Source organism: Calidris pugnax, unplaced genomic scaffold, assembly GCF_001431845.1.
Source record: "Calidris pugnax isolate Ruff unplaced genomic scaffold, ASM143184v1 scaffold19, whole genome shotgun sequence".
Lineage (NCBI taxonomy): Eukaryota > Metazoa > Chordata > Aves > Charadriiformes > Scolopacidae > Calidris > Calidris pugnax.
Window position 1 is genome coordinate 2,919,348 of NW_015090775.1, and position 22,183 is coordinate 2,941,530.

Sequence of the window (22,183 nt, forward strand, 5' to 3'; positions counted from 1 at the left end):
AAAATGTTTGTTATTTTAAAGAGAATTAAATTTAACAAAAGTCGCAACAGCATGCCAGCTGTATTTTAAAATGGTTTAGGCATGTATATATTAGGCATCTATCATGTGTCAATGGACAGAAGACAGAAGAAACAGAAGCAAGCAAATTTAAAATGTATGTTTAAAATAGGCTACAGAAGACTGGGTGAATTACAGCACTAATTTGCAAGCAGTTTTCTCATATAATTAAAAGGTCAAAGCAGTTTGACGAAACTGAATGTAAATTTAATTCCTGCTTTAGAACATTTGGCTTTAAAAGTTCCAGGTAGAGGTGAGATGCAGAATTTCTATACAATGCTTTTGTTGTACCTAAGCAGATATTGACTGCTATCATCCAAGGACACGTGAAGCTATAGGCTATCATTGATCTAATATAGCTTTGGTTTTCCATTATAAAAGGTTCCCTTTCATTAGAGTTTTAAAGGATCTAGTGTGAGAAAGTAAAGACCCTGCATTCGTGACCTGAAATAATCTACTCGTTATGAAAGGCTGACAAATCACAGAGAATCAAAGAACGTGCCTGCGGCTGCAGAGGTTTTATCTGAGCCTAATCTAGGGGTCACTGGAAAATTCAATGCATAATTGAAGATGCATCAAAAAGAACTTCTCAGATTAAAAGCCACGTTTACTGTGTGAATGAGAAATCCTGGTGTGTTGCTTTGCTTCCGTGTTGTTTGAAGTCGGTTTCTTTTTTTAAAAATTCAAGAATAAAAGAAACAGCTGAAGGAAAATGAATAATTGCATCAGGTGCTGGTTTATCCTCCTAAAATGCCGCAGCTTTCCGCACAGAAATGGACTTTCTATATTTAAGATAAGTGATGCCCCTAATCCTATCACCTCACTCTACCAAGTAGGTCACAGCCATCCCCCACTTGCTCTAGTATTCAACATTTTGTTTGCTTTCACAGGGTTTTTCTGTTCAGATCCCAGGCAAAGATTAGACAAGTGGAAGAATAATCTTGAAAGAAACTTGGATGTATTGCCTAAAGCTCACCTTTTGAATTTTTTTTATTTATTTTTTTTTTATTTAACAGCATATTATTCTTAGCTGTTCACAAGATGCTCCAGACAGAGCACTGCCCGGTCCCAGGCCTCTTGGACAGAGCAGAGAAGAAGCAGGAGAGTGAAGAGCTGACCAATTTGCCTTGTCTGTTGATCTTTAAGAGCACTGAAGCACTTTTCACAACAAAATAAAAAGCAATTTGATTTCAAGAAGAATAAGAGAAAGTAGGTGCAGGGACATTCTGGTAGAAAAAATGCCTAAGAGTACCACCCTGAGTTTACAGATGACCTTATTCCAGGGGATGATTTCTGTGTCAAAGCCATGTCAAACAACACCGCTACCAACCAACGGACAACTCAATGCCCAGTACAGCATGTATGCCATGGTTAGTGACAGTAAAATGACAGAGGAGCAACTGGCGATGAAGGGGATGTCAACTGTGGAGTGAGCAGATCTCTAATTTGAGGGACGGATAAAATAATGCCTGAATATTACTGAAAAACAAACCACGGGAAAAAAGACCAAAATGCTAAGTGGCACCCACACATTGTGCTTTTTCAAAACTTGAACAATTCTTTGTAAGGGCCCTGAGAGACCACAACTATGCCTCAGTTAACCTGATCAGCCACACCTGGAACCCCTGCCCATGGGGACTCCATGCAAGCTCAAGCGCCTCAGCTATGTTGAAGGTGTACCTGTGTTCAGTCCCATTCCTGATCTTGTCTCCTGGACCAACCTTGGATCTGTGCTGCAAGTGTTGTCTTCAGTCCTGTCCCTGGCCATGTCTCCTTGAATGGACCTTGGAGCTGTGGTGTAGCCTTAACTGTGGCCCCATCCCCTTTTGCTGCTTGCTGGACTCCCTGTATGGACCTGGTCTATCATCTCACCACCTCTGGGACTGTGGACTCCAGCTGCTTCCTTTGGTCCTTGACTGAGCTGTGCTGCTGGCTGCTGTGCCTCACCTGCTCCCTCACTGCTCCTAGCCTTGCCTTGCCATCCTGGCTTCCTACCTTGACCACGGGGTTGCCTCCTCGCCGCAGACTCAGCTGATGGTCACCAGGCTGGGCTTCACCCCAGCTGCTGTCCCTGAACTGCTGGACTCACCCTGCACCTTGCCCATGCCAGGCTTGCTGCCAGAGGAAAGGCCATCAAAGCCAGTAATATGCCCCTTTATATAGAATTTATTTCAATTTGCTCAGCAAATCATCCCTGCTTCGATAGACCATTCTGAAGTCCACCAAAATCAACCCCCATCTTTTCTTTCTCCTCAGCAAGCTCTACCTCGGCAGTGAACACAGATGCTGCCTACATCTAATGACCCAGTCCTGTTCTAATAGCAAAATTCTCATCAGCTTCAAAGGGAGAAGGAACAAACCTCAGGTCTCAGTCCTTGAACCCACAAAGAAGATGACAAAAGCAGTTCCCTGCAGAGCCTCCTTTAACAGAAGCCTTTATCAGTAAGACAAGGTGATCTTATTAACTTGCATGGGGAATGTGCATGGATGAATACAGGATCTCTGCTAGCACAGAAATATTACATGGATTTGTTTATTAATAAGCCATCATGTAATAATTCACTATTATGAATGAATTTGTAACACAATATTATTATTTAGAACTAGAATCATATCCTCTCTTAGTACAGTTAAATAATACTGTATTATTTTAATACAGTTACTAATTGTATTAATACAGTTAAAAATTTACTTAATACCTCTATATTTGGAAATTAATTAAACCTGTTATTTTATTAAAGAGTTTTACAGATAGTTGTAAATGTTTAATTTGCTAAGCAATTGCTATTCTTATTGGCCCTGCTGTTCTTCCACATAAATGTGGAAGGCTGAAGTTCTTTGAAAGCCTGGTAAAAGCTATTTCTACAATCTGATTTTGATTAATGAAGTTCAGTGGGGTATAATTTGAGAAACTACTGATATTATTTACATACAAAAAATTAATCTCTTACCTCCATTATCTTTTAGGTGTAGTGCTATCTTGGTGTCATCTGTAAAGAAAAATCAAAGTTAGTTGTAGGAAAATGCATTTTTCTAGGTCATGAGTCATTTTAGGAATGACTTTCTCATGTCAAAGAAATTCCACAATTAGAAAATGATTTGTGACTGAACTCAATGAGAATTAGATTGTAGTGTTCTTACTTACACTGAGCAACGCTTTACTTTCTTACTCCTCAATAAACATTTATGAAAGTGTCACAACGTAAAGGAGGATTCAAAATTCTTGTAAATAAGGGTACTAGTGTCTGTCTCATAACACTTACAAATAATTCATTTATGTTACATGTTCAGACACAGTTTGAGCATTCTACCATATTAAGGATTATGAATGAACATCTGACAATAAAGTAAAACAATGACTTAGTTCCTCTTCTAAGAAACTTGAAAAGGTCTACTAGTTTTAAATCCTATGTATTCCCTTACTCCTCTTCTTGTGAGCTTTAATGAACAAAATGTCAGGAAATAATGCTGCTAATGCACTCCAAATCCTGAACTGACAGTTCCTAAACTCTTGCAGCAAGAAAAACCAAGATTCCCACCCTGAGCTCAAATTTTGCTGTCCCAGGCCACTTAAAAAATCTGCACGCACTCGTATCTTTCTTTGGGTTAACACACAATTCTAACAGAAACCTCCTTCTCACCCCATTCTATTTTATAGATTCTATTTGATTAATCTGTGTTAGCTGAATTTTCTCCAGAAGCAGGAAAGCAGGGTGTCTCAACTGCAGAAAGGCAAGATTTAAGCAGCCAGTGGAACAAGGATGAGAACTGACACACCATCACTTACCCAGCTAATTCAGTTCAGAACCCTATAGAAACTATTTCACAACAGTGAGCACTACATGAAAAGAACAGTGTCAACTGACTGAAAAAAAAGTAAACCAGCAAATTTCAAAGAGGTTTTTAATTTGGGTTATCTCTAATTTTCACCTGGCTAAACAAAATACTTAAAGGGACGCAAAATTCATGAAGTCTGAGGTGGGAGTTTCTTCACTAACTTTATCAGGACCCTCTCCATCTCCCATTTCAACAGGTTTTGGACTGTGGCCTGATAGGCAAAGCAACACAAAAAACTCATTATAACCACAAGTTCTCCAGACGTCTGCCTGGTTTGTCCATGCTCCCCCAGTGCCACCCCCTCCTCCAGCGCTCACCCCTTTTGCACCAAACTGTTATGAGAGAAAGTTATGTCTGCCTGGTTTGTCCATGCTCCCCCTCCATGGCCCAGTGCCACCCCCTCCTCCAGCGCTCACCCCTTTTGCACCAAATTGTTATGAGAGAAAGTTGCAATTTAAAAGCAGTAGCATATATTGCCTTGACTGCAATTCCCCGCTCCTTCCGCTGTCCCAAAGAGAAAAGGTGAACATGAACACATACTTAAAGGAAATAAATTACTTTTAGACTCATAAATGACATGTTTGCACTATAGAAGGATGCAGTCTATATACTTCACCTTCTGTGGGCAGGCTAGTTGGCAGGTGGGAAGTGGTGGATCCTCTGGTGGTCGTTAAAACTCTGAACTTTGTGGTGGTGGGCATAAGGGTGGTGATGGAATATGGAGGTGTTTCTGTTGTATCTATATTCTTCTCACAAATCTTATCTTTTGACTGTTAGGAAACAAAAAAATGAAGAGAAAATTAATTCTCAGCGGAGGCTGTCACTGAATGAAGAATTTAAGCATGAACAAGCTGCAGAACAAAAAGAATGAAACCAGAAACCCTTAATCAAGGAATTTCAAGAGCTTGCTTTTTTTTTTTTTTCCTTTGAAGTGCTCTACACAGCACTCAGCTACATATATTTTTCATTTAGCTGCAAAACTTACAATACTCAATGGTTAACGACAAGGCTTCAAAGTCATCTCTGAATGTCAAACATGTTATTTCCCCCAATCAGATTTGAACAACTGAGATTATAATTTAAATTTTCATTCTTCTATTGTAAATGCTTACTACCATTGGTCTGCGTGCCATAACACTTGTTAAAGAAGATATGCAGGAATTAAATTGTTGTTATTCATAGTGAGTAATGTGTAGTTGTCTGGAACACTTAATTAGGCTTTACATGCAGTTATCACAGAAGAATATGCACATGTATGTAAAACGTGTGCACATATTAAGCCTATAGAGTATGTATATACCACACTACAGACCAACACATTCACTCTGTGTCTATGAATTCTATATAATATTAAAATTTCATGTATTATATGTGTATATATAATATAAAAATACTATAAAAATATAAGTATTATAAAATATAAACTATATATAAACTATAATAATAATACAACATTTTGACAAAAATCTCAAGTCTTTTTTTCCCCCCTGGTTTCTACACACTTTAAAAATTCTGCAGGTGTAACGAATGTTTTCTTTTATGGAACACACAGTTTTGCAGCAAAATACATCCAATTAACTAGCAGAACATATGGGAACTGCCTGTAACTCCTGCTGTCCCCATTCAATTTAATGAGAAGTGGAATCCCACAAAGCCTCTTCATTTTATTGAGATCTGCCTGTCAAAAGCCAGTGGATGTTGTCTTTCTTTTAATATGTATGGTATTTTATTGTCCTTCATTTTACCAGAAATAATATATTACATTAAGAAAAGATATCAGTACTTGCAGTGTAGTTATTCCTTAAATTTCTTTATGTTTTAGTTTGTTAATTTCACTGATGCAATTTAATCAAAATTTAGCTCAAAATCTAGATTACAAAGAAGGAAACATTATTATAAGAATCCTCATTACTCATCCTCTTGAATGAATGCATCTACAAGTAACCTTTGTGTGCTAATTATTGATCCTTCATTGAACTCCAGCAGTCAGCTCAGGCATCATTCTGGAAGATGCTAAATAAGCTGTTGTTTCTACTCCGGGGAGCCTGAAAGCCAGACTGTGAGCAGCAAGCAAGTAGCCTGAAACTGGCAAATCAAACTGTCAGTTTCTCAGATACACTCAGTGTATCAATAACTTCCTCTCAGGTCATGCCCTAAGGCCTGGAGCACCAGTTGTGTTGAAACAGGGGAGAAGCAGAAAGGGATGTTTCTGTCATGCAGAGAGCAGCTTTTGGATAACTTCATCTACAGGCACAACTGAGTCCTAGCTAATTATAATCTGGATTAAAGCAATACAAAGTTTGCGCGCTATAATAACAAATACTCCCAGTAACGTTTATTGTATGTTCTTGAAGAGGTTGTCCTCCACAGACAATAAACCTCATGTAAATTCAGTTCTTAAATCAGCAGACTACAAACTGCAAAACTGATGCTTCAAGCCCATGTGACAAGGCAGTATGTAAAATGCAGTTATTTTGCAATTACTGCTATAAGAAGAGCAATTTCTTCCATCAGACTGGATTTATACCATTACTTCTCTTTGTAAAACAGAATGTGCTTTCCTAACTAGACACTTGGGGCTACGTTTTGCCCTCACTTTCACCTGGCATTGCACTTCAGAAAGGCTGTGTGGCAGAAACTCATGACAGAATTTAGCCCTTTCAGCTGAAATGCAAAAGTTGCTCCTTTTTAAAGGCCATCAGGAGATTAAAAGGCCAAAGGAGATTAAAAGTCTTGCAAATTAATTTGTTCCTATTAGCACAATCCCCAGATGAAAAAACCCACAAAACCCTAAAAATCCCAGTCCCCAAACCAAAAACCTTCTAAAGGGAGGACACTGGGAAAGAACCAGCAGCAAGATATTTATATATGTGTCTTGATAATTAACTGCTCCGTACCAGGAATACCCGGAGTAACTCTCTTAGAAGCTACAGTCCCTGTTTGACAGTCCACCACTGTTACAGCCAGATATCTTTCTGCTTGGCTCACTGCCCCTCCATGAAAGGATATTCAAATGTCTTGTAGGTTTTTCTTTTTGTTTTGTTGTGGTTTTTTGTTTGTTTGTTTGTTTTTGTTGGTTTTGGTTTTTTTTTAAATCTATTTGAATTCATCTATGTAATTTCTTCTGTATGAAATGTTTTGGCCAGATTTCATAATCAAAATGCAGTGCCTGTTTTTCACTTGAGACTAGTCTGGCAGCGGGTTTTCTAAATTGTGGAACATCACAGTCTCTTCCCCTTTTCTGGCAAGAGTCAGAGATCTAAGAGAAAAACAGTGCAGGGGCACTGTTTTGGGGCAGACTTTCTGGAATTTTTACTTTTAAAAGTACTTTCTCAGAGATAAAATTTTTACTTTGCGCTCGTTTTATTCCCTCAAATGGGGAGTGAAATTGCTCAGCCTATTTTTCTTTATTATGCCTTACAGCATTTCCACTGAATGATAAAGATAAATACAGCATGTCTTTGGCGCTGAAACCGCGCCTCATAATCTGAAGAATTTAATCAAATGCATCATAAGTGTATAAACAGCCTCTGATGGGCTGAGGATGTAAACCATTCACATACCTCTTCAGGGCAGCCACTGTCTACCCAATCTTGCCGGTGACGGTCAAATCCACTGGAGCATCTTTAAAGGATGAAATAGATAGAAGTTGTTGGGATGGAAATAGAAGGAAAACAAGAACAAGAAAGAAAGGGAGATGAAGAGAAGAGAATGACAGAGAGAATAAGTAAATGATGTGATTAAATTTAACATCCATATGATTTATGTGTTATTACTTTTATTCAAGGTGCTGTTGCTTGCAATATGAATCCATCATTTAATCCACTTCAGTGAAAGTCGCTTCAATGAATGACCCATTCTTTTCTTTTTTTATTTTTTTTTTTAATTTGCAATTTTTAAATAAGAATATCTCCTTTCCACTGGATAATTATTCTTAAAACCGTACCAAGCCATGGCATTTTTAAGTTTGATGTCAGCCATGTGGATGTAAATTGGTTTAATTACTTCTGTCCAACTTTTTAGCCATCAAAATTTAATCCCACCAAGGATGTAGTGAACCAGTCACTGCTTTTGTCAGGCAAGGTGATCTGAGACATCATGATACACATATAATGATGCGATCAATGTTCACTGATTTAGATAAAAGCTCCTTAGAACACCCTTCATGACAATTAGAGAATACTATACAGCTGATTCTACCTCCTCACTAGCTGCAAAAATTGTGTTCTATGTATATTTATCAAATTGTGTGATAACCTGTTTGCAATATACTTTCATATTTGCAATATGTAACAAAGAAATTTTAAAGCAGCTTGTAACACTTTAATAGAATGATTCCCCTGGCAATCCCTGTCTCACAAGAGTGGTATCAGTGTTTGTACAGTAACTTAGAGTTTCCTAGACAACAGGTAGAATTACAAACAGAAAGCAACATTAAAACAGCAAGCAAATAACTAAACCATGACGCCCGTCTTTGAAAAAGATTCTCCCAGTTAGGATTTTTTTTATTATTATTTGGTTTTTTTTTTTGTTTTCTGCATTCATTTTCTGCAGTACTTTATTATAAGACAGGATGGTATCGTTTGGCACCCATGGTCATAACATACCTGACACTACACCAAATAACTTTCTCTCTTATAATGTAAGTCTGGGGGAGCAAATAAGGCCACTGCCATGGTTAGCTCTATTTATGGGGTAATTTTTTTATTCTCAATGAACTGAAAGATACCAAGATGTGCCAAGTATGCTACTGCAACCAAGGTAAATAGGGATCCACTTTGGAAGAACAGAACATCAGAATTGTTCTGGAAGTAGAAGAGGATGTTCCAATAGGATGTAAACAACATTAACGACTCGCTCGGGATTATAAACTTCACTGCATAATTATTCTGAGCAGAATCTGTAATGTCTTTGACAAAAGAGTTTGAGAAAATGTTGATTCTCATTAGCCGTACTTTCACTGATCTGCATTCCACCGTTTGCAATGTTACTAAAAACAATACCCCAACCCTAGCAGGTGTCAGGCCCACCTAACAGGTAAGCATTCGCTCACTCTACAGCAAATGACTTTTACAAAAACCCATTTACAATGTTACTAAAAACAATACCCCAAGCCTAGCAGGTGTCATGCTTACTCTACAGCAAATGACTTTTACAAAAACCCACTGTAGTGAAGAAAAAAGACACCCAAACCAGAAATGTATTCTAGAGAGCACATAGACCTCCTTCCCAATACACGGGAATAGGGAATAAAGGCCACCACCATGAAGAATTTTTATTTCTTGCCTCCCCATCTTTGGGGTGTTCTGTCTCCAGGAATGTTTGAGAGAACAAGGAGGACCTTGCTAATCAGAAAGAAATGATGTGACCTTCCAGTTATGAATACAATATATTTTTTTGAAGTCTCAGTCTCTCCTACTTTTCTCTAAAGTTTAAAGAACTTCATTATCAACTTATGTGCCTATCTTGAAGGAGAACCAGCCTAATTTTCAGATGTACCAAATATGCACATACCCATTACGTTTCAGTCATACTGCTCTGGGTTAATTCTAATAATTTGGACAATAATCTCTATGTCTGAAAATCAAGCCCAACATTTAGATATCACATCAAGCCACTGTAAATTTCTACAGTAGGGGCAATTACTGCAGTTACATATCCATGCTAATTCAAACCCAACTGTACTTAGACTAGTAAGGATTAATGACCTTCTGTCTTAGATTTTATCTTGTATCTAAACAGCATCAAACTTAAGGCTCCAAAGATAAGTGAGTAAAAGCTTACCCCAGGCACATTCATTTACAGTGATTAAGTCTTTTCTGACAAACTACTGAAATGCTCTGGCAGTAATGATGCTAGTCCTGATTTTTAACCAGGAATTAACAAACCACCAAAAGTTGAATACAACACACAAGGACTTGGGATGGCTCTTTGAAACATCTGAGACACTCTTCAGGTGACCCTACTTTGAAGAAAAATACATTAAACCCTGGACACTGTTTATTTAACATTTTCTACTGATGTAATGTTGAGTCCAAACAATATTATCAGAAAGCAGCTTTATCAGGAGCTAGATAGGCTCCAAGAAAACCTGTTTGTGAACTTCCTTTGAGGCATGAGTCAATGAGATATCAGCTGTAGCAGATACTACCACTGCTGCACTGTTCAGTTAGAATTCTGGGAACTGTCATTTCAGTACACCACCCACTTTACCAACTGCATTTTTAAGACCTTCATCTAGTAGCATGGTGATAATTCCCTGTTGCCGTTAAAACATTGGAGCAGATCTGATTAGCTATGCCATTTATGCCATCTGTCAACATGGCCATTTTATAACAACTTCATTTTCAAGTGATGACTGAAAAGCAGCTCCTAGCGAAGCAATAACAAACATGTTCTAGGACATGAAAATAGGGACATTCATGAAATGTAAGGAATTCCAGGATTTGTGTGGAACTTGGGAATAACGGTTCAGGGAGCAAGGGGAGAATTTGAGTCTCTGCATGTATAGCAATGATGATTTGGTACAACTAATGCAGCTGAGTCTGGGTAACAAGAGAGATGTCAGAATCCTTTCAGTGAACTCTACGGAGATGGAGATGTCATCGGAACTACCAGATGCCATTTACCACTATTCAGCAGAGAATATTTAAATGACAAGAAGTGTCCATGCAGTGTATGAGCTGAAATCCTTTACTTCTATTTTAAGAGAGCTCAATGAGGATTGATAATAATAATTAAAAAATTAGATACTGTGTATACAGAAAATTCACCAAGGTTTAACTTGCAAAAGCTGAAAACATAATGGAAAATTATTGCAAAGGAAAGGGACAAAATCTGAATGGAAAAATCTTTTCACCAGGTTGAGCTGGTAAAAAACAATCAAGAGCATTAAAATGCACAACACATCTCCCATAAACCAACTATTCCCTAGTTTGCTCTTTTGTTTGTTGGTTGTTTCTCCACCCCCCACTGGGATATTTGTAACAGCATATGAAGAATGGATTTCTGGGAACTGAAGGGCATTCTAGAAATCTGAAATGATTCCTTAAATACCATGTAATTACTCAGCTCAGTTAAAATGTTTATTAACTCCTCTAAATAGAAGGTTAAACTGGAAAATTAAATAGAAAATTGAACAGACAGAACTCTTTTCTGTCTTTAACCACTAAGGAGGACACATCACATTAAGAAGAGAGTAAGACACTTGCTAGGTTGTTTGAATTACTAAAAATAAAGTTAGAACATTTTAAAGTGGAATTTCTTTCCAAGCTGAGGGAGATAGGAAGTAAAATATAAAAATAAATAAATATATTAAATAAATTTATGTAATAAAATAATAAAAAAACTGGAAGCCTTGAACTTTGTGTCTTTCCAACTGAAAAAAACCACCTTAATCACAGAGAAATTTTGGGAGGAAAAAAGCACTGTCTTTGTGCTCGGTCTGGCTTTTCCTCTCTTTGCCACAGAACAGGCTCCATTTTGGTTCCTCCATCCTTTGAATATCACTTTCTTGTCACTCTGAGCTGTCTGGGAAAAGAGTGCATTTTCCTCCCTTTGTTATTTTCCACTTCCCCTTGTCACAAATGCAGAACTTTATCACAGCTTGAAGTGCTTATGAAGTTCATGTGAAGTGTCCCTGTGTGTGACTGTGGTATGAATTTGTAAGGTATTTGAACGGTATTTGTGCCTAGCATTTAGCTCAACACACCTAATTTAGATCTGAATTCAAGCATAAATGTGTTTTCTGTATTTATCCTTCACTTAAACATATTGCTTAATCAAACTACACTTCAGAATAGGATGACAATTTGAATTGTTAGAAGATGATTTACTCCTAAGGTAAGAATAGCTAAGATTTTAAAATACAGCACGACAGACAGGCTGTACTATTTTATTGTTTATGAAAAATTCAAATATAATTGCTAAGGCATAGTTAATACTTGAGGCAGCCTATCTGTGTCTGCGGTGCTGAATTCCATCACTGTCTTAACGTCGTTTGTCTCTCAAAATTTCCACCATTCAGGTGGTGATAGGGAGGATTGGAGGCTGGTACATGTTTCAGCTGGCAATCTTCAACCTGATGATGGTTCCACAATTTTACAGACTGGAAAGTCTGGAAAAATACAGCTACATGTTCTGTACAATATAAAGTACTCCCGCAATATCATGTAAACAGAGAATTGAAAAGATGTTAAAAAAAAAAAAAAGCTGTTATTTTACAGTAAAAGAGATTGAACTCGAGTAAGACTCGGTATTTGTAGCTCTGACATAACATGTGAATAGGCAGTAAGAAATAAGGACTCCCATAGGGAATTCTAGCAGTTGGAAGAGCATAGGAATAAAAGTGGGCTAAATTAAGTAAGTTCTATTTCCCAATTCAACTAGAAAGAAAGGAAAAATCTCAAGTTAAAGTGAGACTTGGCAGAGTTCTGGTTAAAGAAGAATAGGAGGATATTTTCTATAATCTTAATGTCAGTTACAACAACAAAGGAAACACATTGAAAAGCAGATAAAGAATAAAAAAGAAGCTTTTGCTAAAGGTTCAGCTTTGAATAACTAGAACAAAAAAGAGAGTATAAGAGGAGGGCCCTGGAGTCAAATCTATGAGATTATGGTATCAGAATTTCCAACAGAATCAGCAGAAAATAACAACCAAACGTTCTCTGGGAAGGAGCCACACTGAAATTATTCTCTGACAGTAGATGACATTCTCCACTGCCTTTGACTTGGTGCATTTATACCTGCACACAGTGGGTAGAAAGAGCTAATAGCAACAGAAATTAGCAGAGAATTCTGATCTGTTGGCATCAGTACCGGTTTTGCACACAAGAAATTACTCAGGGTTCGAGGCAAAGACCTCTGAAGCACTACGGTGTGTACTTCACACTCTTGCTGTTGATCCCAGCTAGCACAATTGACCTGCTTTTCTCACCTTTACCTCATTGTCTGAACTATGTCCTATCTTTGAATATTCAAAATGATCCCTTCAATTTTAGGGCGGATGCTCCCATGATCTTACACTTTTCCCCCCAATATTACGTGTTACACTTCCTTCTAGTTAAATAAATAAAAGCGAAGGGCCAGCTGTATTTTGAAAACTGCTTTATAATGTTTTACACTGACAACTTCAGAAATACAGTTAGCCTCACATATCCCTTGCTTTGTCTCTTGTTTTTAAAATAAAAGTATGAACATCACCTTTGGAGAAAATATTTCCTTTTCCACCTTAGAGACAAGGAAATAGAGCATCGGGGACACGGAAAAGATTCAGCTGAGATAACACAGAATTCCATAACAGAACCTAAAGTTAAGCCAGATTTTCTAAAAACCTGACAAGCATACACTAATTCATAGCTCCTACGCTTCCCATAGTACTCCCAGACATATGAACTGTAGAACTGGGAATGATGTTGAAGAACATCAGGTCTCGAGTGGGAGGCACCAAGGCACAGATCTCATTTACACATCGGCTGAGCTCTCTTTTTCATTCATACACTTTTACTGGGATTTTGCTCCTTTGTAAAAAACCACTGATAACATTAACAAGTAGTAGAGTCCTTGGGACAGGATGAAAGTGGTCTGGTGCCTAGAGATAGTATGAAATAGGGCTATTCACATCTCTGTTATCACACATGGAGCCCCAGCAAATGTGCAATACATAACACATCTGTTTCAGTACTAGTGGGCATCAGCATCTGGGCTGATAGAAAGAGAAGTGCAGAGATGTTTTGGTTAGGCTAGGTCACTGTTATAGCTCATTCCAAAATCTAAAAAGACTAAGAAGAAAAGGGAAGCAGGAGCAATGACAGAAGGAGGAGGCATAATGTGCTAACTTGACTCTCCATAAGCCAATGTTTATATGCCTACAAAGGTACGCCAACAAATCAGGAGAACATTCTGCACAAAAGAACATAACACAGTTTTGAAACTGCACATTCATCCTACTGCATTTGTGGAAAGTAAGGATGAATTAGGGTTAAGAAAAACACCTGCTGTAAAGGTTCAGTGAATTCTTCAGCTAGTGAACAAAAGAAAGGAAAGGCATCCTGTAACTGATGATGTTCAAAGGACCTTAAAGTTCAGAAAACTATTTGTATCCCAAATTAGTATTCTATTTGCATCTCATTTTTTTCTCTAAAAGTGAGTCAGACTCTGAAGTCAACATTTAGCAAGAACAGTCTGCAAAACAGATTACCAAAGAATTACAGAAAAGTTGAGGCTCATCAGTTTATTCATTAATTGTATATATTAATATTCGTTTTGATATCTGCTGGGAAGCAAGTGGCTTCATTAATGCTATATGATAATGTAGATATTGGGAGAGTTAATAGACCTGAATAGAAAGGGACTAAAGATGAAATGGTGCACAGAAAAGCCTTGATATTTAGGAAGAATATTGAGAAAACTTTGCTTATTTCCCTGAAACTGGGAATACCTCCTGCACAGAAATGTTAGAGTCCTCACTGTTTAGGTGACTGGAAAGACTGATAAAAAAATATATCCTATAGAGAATCAGTAGAATATGTTGAGAAATCGGACAGTTTGCCTTAGCAGGTCTTAATCTCAGTTTATCCAAATTTTATGAAGAGACGTGGATTTCAGATTCGTCTAAATAAAAATTTCTGGCAACTTTACATAGGAGTCCGTGTATAGCAATATGTAAAATTTAAAATATTATGCTAATAAAAAGAGACTTTTCATTTATGGCCCTTCCTTAAAGGAAGGCTAGGACACAGATATGATTTCAGTGATGCTCAAGCTATATCGAGGAGTACAACCACCAGAGGCTAGCGCTTCTGGAAGGCAGTTAAGACTGTTGTGACCATTCTGGCTATTTCTATACTAGTAAAATAAACATGCCCAGAAATGTTCCTTGGCACTGGAGACTGCTGGCACAGAATGGCTTACGCCTGAGCAAGTAAACTCTCTCAACCTTGAAAAGAAGGAGGCTGCACATGAACTGCCAATTGGGAATAATCCCTGGAACACTCCAACTCCTGCACCATGCCTGGGAACTGTTGTGGACAGTGCTCCTGGGCATGGACTGAAAACACATCAAGGAACATCATAACTATTTCATGGCACACATAATTGTTTTCCAATGCACAGGAAGCTTCTCAGGCTCTGTTTAATTTGCAAGTAATTCTACGTCGAAAAATTTTGGTAGGGGAAGATGAACTACAGCTGTACAAGTAGCTGTTTTGTACAAATGCTGAACTGACCATTAAACAAATCTGACCGGGACTGCCATTCTGCATTACATTTCAGTGAAACAAAAGAAGTAAAGAAAAAGAAAATTTGGTATAGTGTAAAACTAAATTTCAATTTTAAAATTCTCTATTTAGTCCATTTAAAAATACTTGATTTATTTAATTCTTTATTTTATTTATCTCCCTTGGAATGACAGCAGAGGAAATGAAGAGTGACAGTCACAAAATTGGTGGAAGACAGATTTCTCCACATTAATGCAGTGGGTTAGATGCTTATACGAAGGGAAGAAAACCAATCTTCCACAAAAGTATGTTAACAATCATCCTATAAAGTATCCTAGAGTCAGGGGTGATAATGTGAGCTGCCTGTCTAAACATACATGTCCTGAATTTCTGTCCTGAACTTGGAGATCTTCTTAAATGCTTTGTTCTCAGTTTCTGTTCTTTCACTTTTTATATACACTTGGAATAAGGAAAGGAAGAGGCAGTTGAGGAAATTATTATCTAGCACAATAATCTAGGGTATGATGGGGACATCATATCCGGGTTCTGTAATATAGTCTCATGAACACTCAAATATGTGATATTAATTTCTCGGAACGTACCATTTTCCCACAGTCAAGGAAGCGGTTAGGAACTACAAATTAAGTTCATCTCAGACATGAAAGGAAGAAACCTGATACCTTGTTCCTCACTAAATTAATGTTCTGCCAAGATGGCCTATTGGACAAAACTCTTTCACTTTTTCTATACATTTGGAATAAGGAAAGAAAGAGGCAGTTGAGAAAATGATTATCTAGCACAACAATTTAGGATACGATGGGGACGTAATATCCGGGTTCTGTAATATAGTCTCATGAACACTCAAATATTTGACAAAAGATACACAGCAATTAATTTCTCGGAACGTACCATTTTCCCACGTGATATTAATTTCTCGGAACGTACCATTTTCCCACAGTCAAGGAAGCAGTTAGGAAGTACAAATTAAATTATCTCAGACATGAAAGGAAGAAATCTGATACCTTGTTCCTCACTAAATTCATGTTCTGCCAAGATGGCCTATTGGACAAAATGCAGCTACTGCACAATCATTCTTTTTGCTTTTTGCAGTACTATCCTACCTTTTAGGATTAAGTAATCATTCCTTTTGCTAATCCATTAATGAAGCTTTTTCTGTAACTGAATTTATCCAACAATTTGTCCTGAAGCCATAAAGCTTGGGTTGGTCAAATTTATGCATTTTCTTATACATCATTGTTGGGAAAGAAAAAAAAAATCCCAAGTCTGTTGTAAGCAGTAAAGTTGATTTACTTCAGTCCATTGGGAAAGAAGGTAAGATAAACTAGAAAGTAGCAGTAGCACTGCTCTGTGTATGGTGATGCAAAAAAATATTACAAAATTAGGAATTACGGATAATGGAAGTAACCTGTTGCAGTACTATCCTACCTTTTAGGATTAAGAATTCAGTTAGGACCACAACAAATAATTCATTTCATTAGGAGTACCTTGCTTATATATTTGGCTCATAAACTAGGACAACTGCTGTTGTAGGGCCTAACTGCTCTCTTTAGAAACTAAACACCAACTTAAGTTTTCTTTTTTTTTTTTCCCTTGGTTTCCATATTATTAGAACTTTGAAGCATTTTTGTCTCCAACCCCTTGGTTTCCATATTAGAACTTTGAAGCATTTTTGTCTCCAAAGTCAAAACTCCTATATCCTGCTGAACTTGATTTCAGGAGTAGTGAGCATGAGCTACTTAAAAATTCACTGTTTTAATTAGGGGGAGAGACCAGACAACTTATTTCTAACTCTTCTAGTCTTATATCCTGCTGTACTTGATTTCAGGAGTAGTGACCATGAGCTACTTAAAAATTCACTATTTTAATTAGAGGGAAAGACCAGACAACTTATTTCTAACTCTTCTAGTAGCACAGGAATAGTAGGTAGAATAAAATAATAAAAAACCCCTATATATGATAATCAACAGAGAGAGAATGGAAAAAATATCAGTAGTTTAGCAAATAAAGGTAATTCTTCCAGATAAACTATTGTTAGTTAGCTTAAGGAAAAGTTAGCAAATTTCAGAGGTGTGAAAAAGAAATGGGTTGGGGCTTTACACACACAAGAAGTGAAAGAAACAGCTTGAGGACCAAGATGACAACCTAAGCATGGTAAAAACTAGTCTGTAAACAAGATGATATCTAATTATTTTAGGCCAAGATATACTCTAGTGAGACAACCAAAGAGGATTTTGAGACCCTGACTTCCTTCCTCTGTCTTTGAACTTGTGCTCACGCACAGGAGGTTCTGACCTGCAGATATCAAAACCTTCTTCAAGCTCTGTCTCTGAATTCAGGTAATGTAGGTAAAATTTCTGCCTTACCTGGTAACTTCTCTCTTAATGTTTTTGAAGTAATCTTTACTCTTGTGAGACAACCAAAGAGGATTTTGAGACCCTGACTTCCTTCCTCTGTCTTTGAACTTGTGCTCACGCACAGGAGGTTCTGACCTGCAGATATCAAAACCTTCTTCAAGCTCTGTCTCTGAATTCAGGTAATGTAGGTAAAATTTCTGCCTTACCTGGTAACTTCTCTCTTAATGTTTTTGAAGTAATCTTTACTCTTGTGTTTCAGTATCTACCTTGTTTTTGTTCTCATTTCTGTTCTGTATTCACTTCATCATCATCTACCTGTATCCCACGTTACTGTACCATGCAAAATAACTTTCTAACTGTTCTGCATTATACTTTATTTACCCAGCATAAAGCATGAGCATTAAGCAGAAATCTTTTCATCTGTTATCAGGAAAGCCTGTTTTCTTCAAGCTGTGTTCCTTGCACTCTTCTGATTTTACAATTAAAGTCTAATAGTTGCATAAGACCACCACTTGAGGCATTATTTGGGAATCAGGTGGACTATAATGCCTCGTATAGAAACTCAGTCCTTAGATAGGTATAGAACGATCACCAGAATTCTGAGTCAAGCTTCTTAAAATGTCTAGGATACATATAAGTTGCCTGCTGATGCATCTGTCTGTGGAGCCCTTTCATAGGCAAGTCTCAGCTTTCACCAGTGAAATAGTAACATGTTTAAATCCAAACTTTCCGGTAGTAGCTCTCAACGTAAGAAATTAATAGATCAAAATGAAAAAAAGCAGAGAAGAATTTGGGGCTGCTGTGTGACTGACCATCGTGCAGTTCTGCCAGCAAATGACTGTTTAATCCCAGAGTGAATGCCTGTTTAATAAAGCAGGGCAATACCCACTAATATGGCTATGGCACTCAGGATAAACAAGCAATGCAGAATTAAGTCTGATCTCAAATCCGTTGTGATTTGAAAGATTTATGGCTGGCACAGAATTTGGGGTTCTAGTTATAAATGGTTCAAAGACTGAGCGGGGTTTTGTCTTATTGTTCTAATTCAACAAATGAAGAATAAAAAGTTACTAGCATATAAAACAATTGCAAAGGAAATTTCTACCGAAAAGAGCTGTGCTACCTACCTATTTATCTAGTGTTTTATCACTGTGGTATCTTAAGTCCATCTGTGAAATTAAACATGGAAATTAAACACAGATTTTGTGATCTTCCTTCCAAATTAATCAGCAAAAGTAAATATTCTCAAAGGTATAAATAACAGATGGATGTCTATTTTCCCTCCTCTCAACAGGATTTAAGTACTTAACTGTCCTCTGTATCTTTGATAACTACTTCCTGCATTTATAATAAACCTCCTTAGGAATGTGATATATTTGATAGACCTACATGAGACAGGCTTTCCATTAAGATCTTAAAACAGTCCAGACAGTGGTCCTTTTTGTATTGACTGTGATATCTATGTCATGGCCAAGCTGTGTTGCAAAACTGGATACCACAGAAACCTGAAGAGTGAATAATGAACAGAGTTTCTAAGCCCCAGAAGACACAGCAATGTCTCTGGCAAGAGAACCAATTGGCTAGTGAAACCAATATCAAATTTTGAGAGGCAAATGATATGGTAAGAAACACAAGTATACAATGTGAGGAATGCGAGTGATGTGGCTTAAATAAATCACTGTGTTTATATCCAGATTAAGAAATTTCAAAATGCTTCCCAGTCTTCAGATCCAGGATTTAATAGAAAATATTTCAACAGAAAGATTAGGATTTCAGAGTAATTAGAATTGTAGCAATCTTTTGCCCATTTCCTAGAAATAATTTAAAGTTTTGTAACCCAGCCTTGCATTTCTTAAAAATCTGCATCAGTTACGAGCACGACTTTTGTCCTCATGTTTTTCTGATTTATTCAGGAAAACAAAGCAGGCCTACATATGTAAACGCGGGTGACTAATGCTGCAGCTGTAAGAAAACTGTCTGGTTTGTGTAGTAAAGCAGGATGCAAATTCAGTTGGGTTGATATCAAATCTATTAATGGTAGGATAGGGATAGTTTTATTCTCTAGCTTGGGGCTGCTGAGAAACATCAGCAAGCAGAAAGGAGGACACTGCGGAAGAACACGTGGAGAAAGGAAACTCGAGGAATGAAACTCATAAGACAAAGTTCTATTTATGCAGGAAAAAGTTCAAGTGTTTGCCCTGAAAAAGTATTTCACATAGCTCTCAGGCAATATCTGTCCATTTTAAGATACCAGCTTTGAATCATCATCAGCAAGGGGATGATTCTGCCTTAGAGGGTCCCGCACCTTATCTAGCGAAACGGCTGGTCTTTCTCTGACGGGTCCTAGGCCCCTGAGAGCTACTGCATCTTCACTAGAGTTCTCTTCAGAGACTGAACTTTTTAGGTTTATTTGTATTAATCATAGGAACTGTTCCAGACAATCTGTGCTCAAGAGGAGTTACAGAAATTCCACAACAATTCCACGGAATCCAGCTGCTAACACATTCCACAAACTTATCAAAAAATCTAGAAAGGCTATTTATCTGCTATTTATCCACATATCGATCTCAGCAAAAAGTTAGTTCATCTGGCTGCAGGCTAATGTTCAATAAAAACATTTTAAGAGCTCAGGATCATCTATGTTCCATAACAGTACTTTAAAATGCACCTTTATGTACATTTTACTGATATGAACATCTTTACCGTTATGTATTTTTAAATATACCTTCAGGCTCACTGAAGCTTACACTATCTTCTAAATAGAACTGCCATCCCACTTGAGAAGAACTATTACTATGATCTTATGATGCTTCTTTCATCAAACAATACCATCCCTGGGCTCACCCTGGTTTGAGAAAACACTTTGTTCATTAAGCACTTTGGTGCAACTTTCTTTTCTTGCTTTACTCCCATCAGGCTTGCCATGCATATAAAGTTCTCAATTATTGAATGCTAATTTCCTAACAGTTTCTTGCAGTCCATGTGTTCAAATTAGCTTGTCAAATTAAGAGCGAGCAGCTTGGAAAGGATTTGAAGAAGTTGGGTGTGGAACAATTTTCTGCTCAATAAAGTATAGATCTAGTTATTGTAGCGTTCTTATCAGTAATGCATCAGGGCTGACAATATTTACACATTCATTCTTGATACATTCGTTGCACTTGATTAAAAGACCAATTGCTGTCTCAACACAACTTTCAAAACAGAAGAAAAATATGTGGCGTTTTAATCAGAGCAAACTCTGACGAAAGGCCAGTATTTCCACTTCTCAGATTTTCAGTATGATTGCTCCATAATTGGCAAAGAAATAGTATATAAGTTAGAAAAGTAGTACTGATGACATTACTTTTCATTTATCACAAGGTGAATTTGATCTCTCAATAATCTGATGTTAAGACCCAGGTGTTAGGACTCTGCCATATTTTCATATAAAACTACTTCAGCATCAAGAACTGCTGTAGTGGAATACAAATTTTAGAGACAGGCAGAATCTGGGCACATTTCTTTGCCTTTGCCTGAAGCAGCAGTATGACCAGCAAATTCATGAAATTATACACACTGATAGAACGGAATATATCTTACACAATACACTGTATTTTAAACCTCTCCCCCTTCTGAAGAATTTAAATGAGATCTTCCATGTCATTTGTATATGAAACTATTAGACTGATTGGATTATATACGCTCCCTCTGGTGGTTTACTTAATCCAAACAAATGCCTCATTTTTTAAATTTTATTTTGCAATTCAATGGCTGAGATACTGTGGCCAATTTTGTAACAACAGCACACTACTGTCGTGTTGGGATAAAAGCAGTCTGAGTATAAATCAGCAAGTCCTCCTCCCATCTTTTAATCTGGAATTGAAATATGTAATATCCCTAAAGCAAACAAACAGGGAAAATTAAACCTTCAAATAGTTAAAACCAGGAAGCATTTAAAAATGAGCATTTGAACCAATGTACTGGCCTTCTATGATGGAGTGACTACATCAGTGCACATGGGAAGAGCTACGAATGTCATCTATCTGGACTTGCGTAAGGTGTTTCACATGGTCCCCCCCACAACATCCTTCTCTCTAAATTGGAGAGATATGGATTTGGTGGGTGGACTGTTCGGTGGATAAGGAATTGATTGGATGGTCACATCCACAGGGTAGTGGTCAATGGCTCAATGTCCAGATGGAGATCAGTGTCAAGTGGTATCCCTCGGGGGTTTGTACTGGGACCAGTACTTTTTATACCTTCATTAACGACAGACAGTGGGACCGAGTGAACCCTAAGCAAGTTTGCACATGACACCAAGCTGAGTGGTACAGCTGACATGCCAAAGGACAGGATGCCATACAGAAGGACCTGGACAAACTTGGTTGGAGGATGAAGGGATTGAGAGAAGCCCCCCCAAAGAAAGACTTGAGGGTACTATTGGATGAAAAGCTGGACGTGAGCTGACAATGCGCACTCGCAGGCCAGAAAGCCAACTGCATTCTGAGCTACATCAAAAGAAATGTGGCCAACAAGTAGAGGGAGGTGATTCTGCCCCTCTGCTCTCATGAGAGTGCACCTGGGGGACTTCATCCATCTCTGGAGTCCCCAGCATAAGAAGGACATGTACCTATTCGTGTGGGTCCAGAGGAGGGTCACAAAAACGATCAGAGGACTGGATCACCTCTCCTATGAAGACAGGCTGAGAAAGCTGGGGTT

General features: G+C 37.7%; 1 protein-coding gene across 1 annotated transcript in view; it reads right to left on the bottom strand.

Annotated features, from left to right (window-relative positions):
* The window catches only part of PLXDC2 (plexin domain containing 2), a 378,234-nt gene that overhangs the window by 25,877 nt on the left and 330,174 nt on the right, over positions 1-22,183 (bottom strand). Inside the window, exons 10-12 of the mRNA XM_014946652.1 lie at positions 7,458-7,518; positions 4,511-4,664; positions 3,009-3,047 (exon numbers count right to left, since the gene is read on the bottom strand). Of these exons, the coding sequence (XP_014802138.1) occupies positions 3,009-3,047; positions 4,511-4,664; positions 7,458-7,518 (254 nt within the window). The remainder of the gene's footprint in view (positions 1-3,008; positions 3,048-4,510; positions 4,665-7,457; positions 7,519-22,183) is intronic.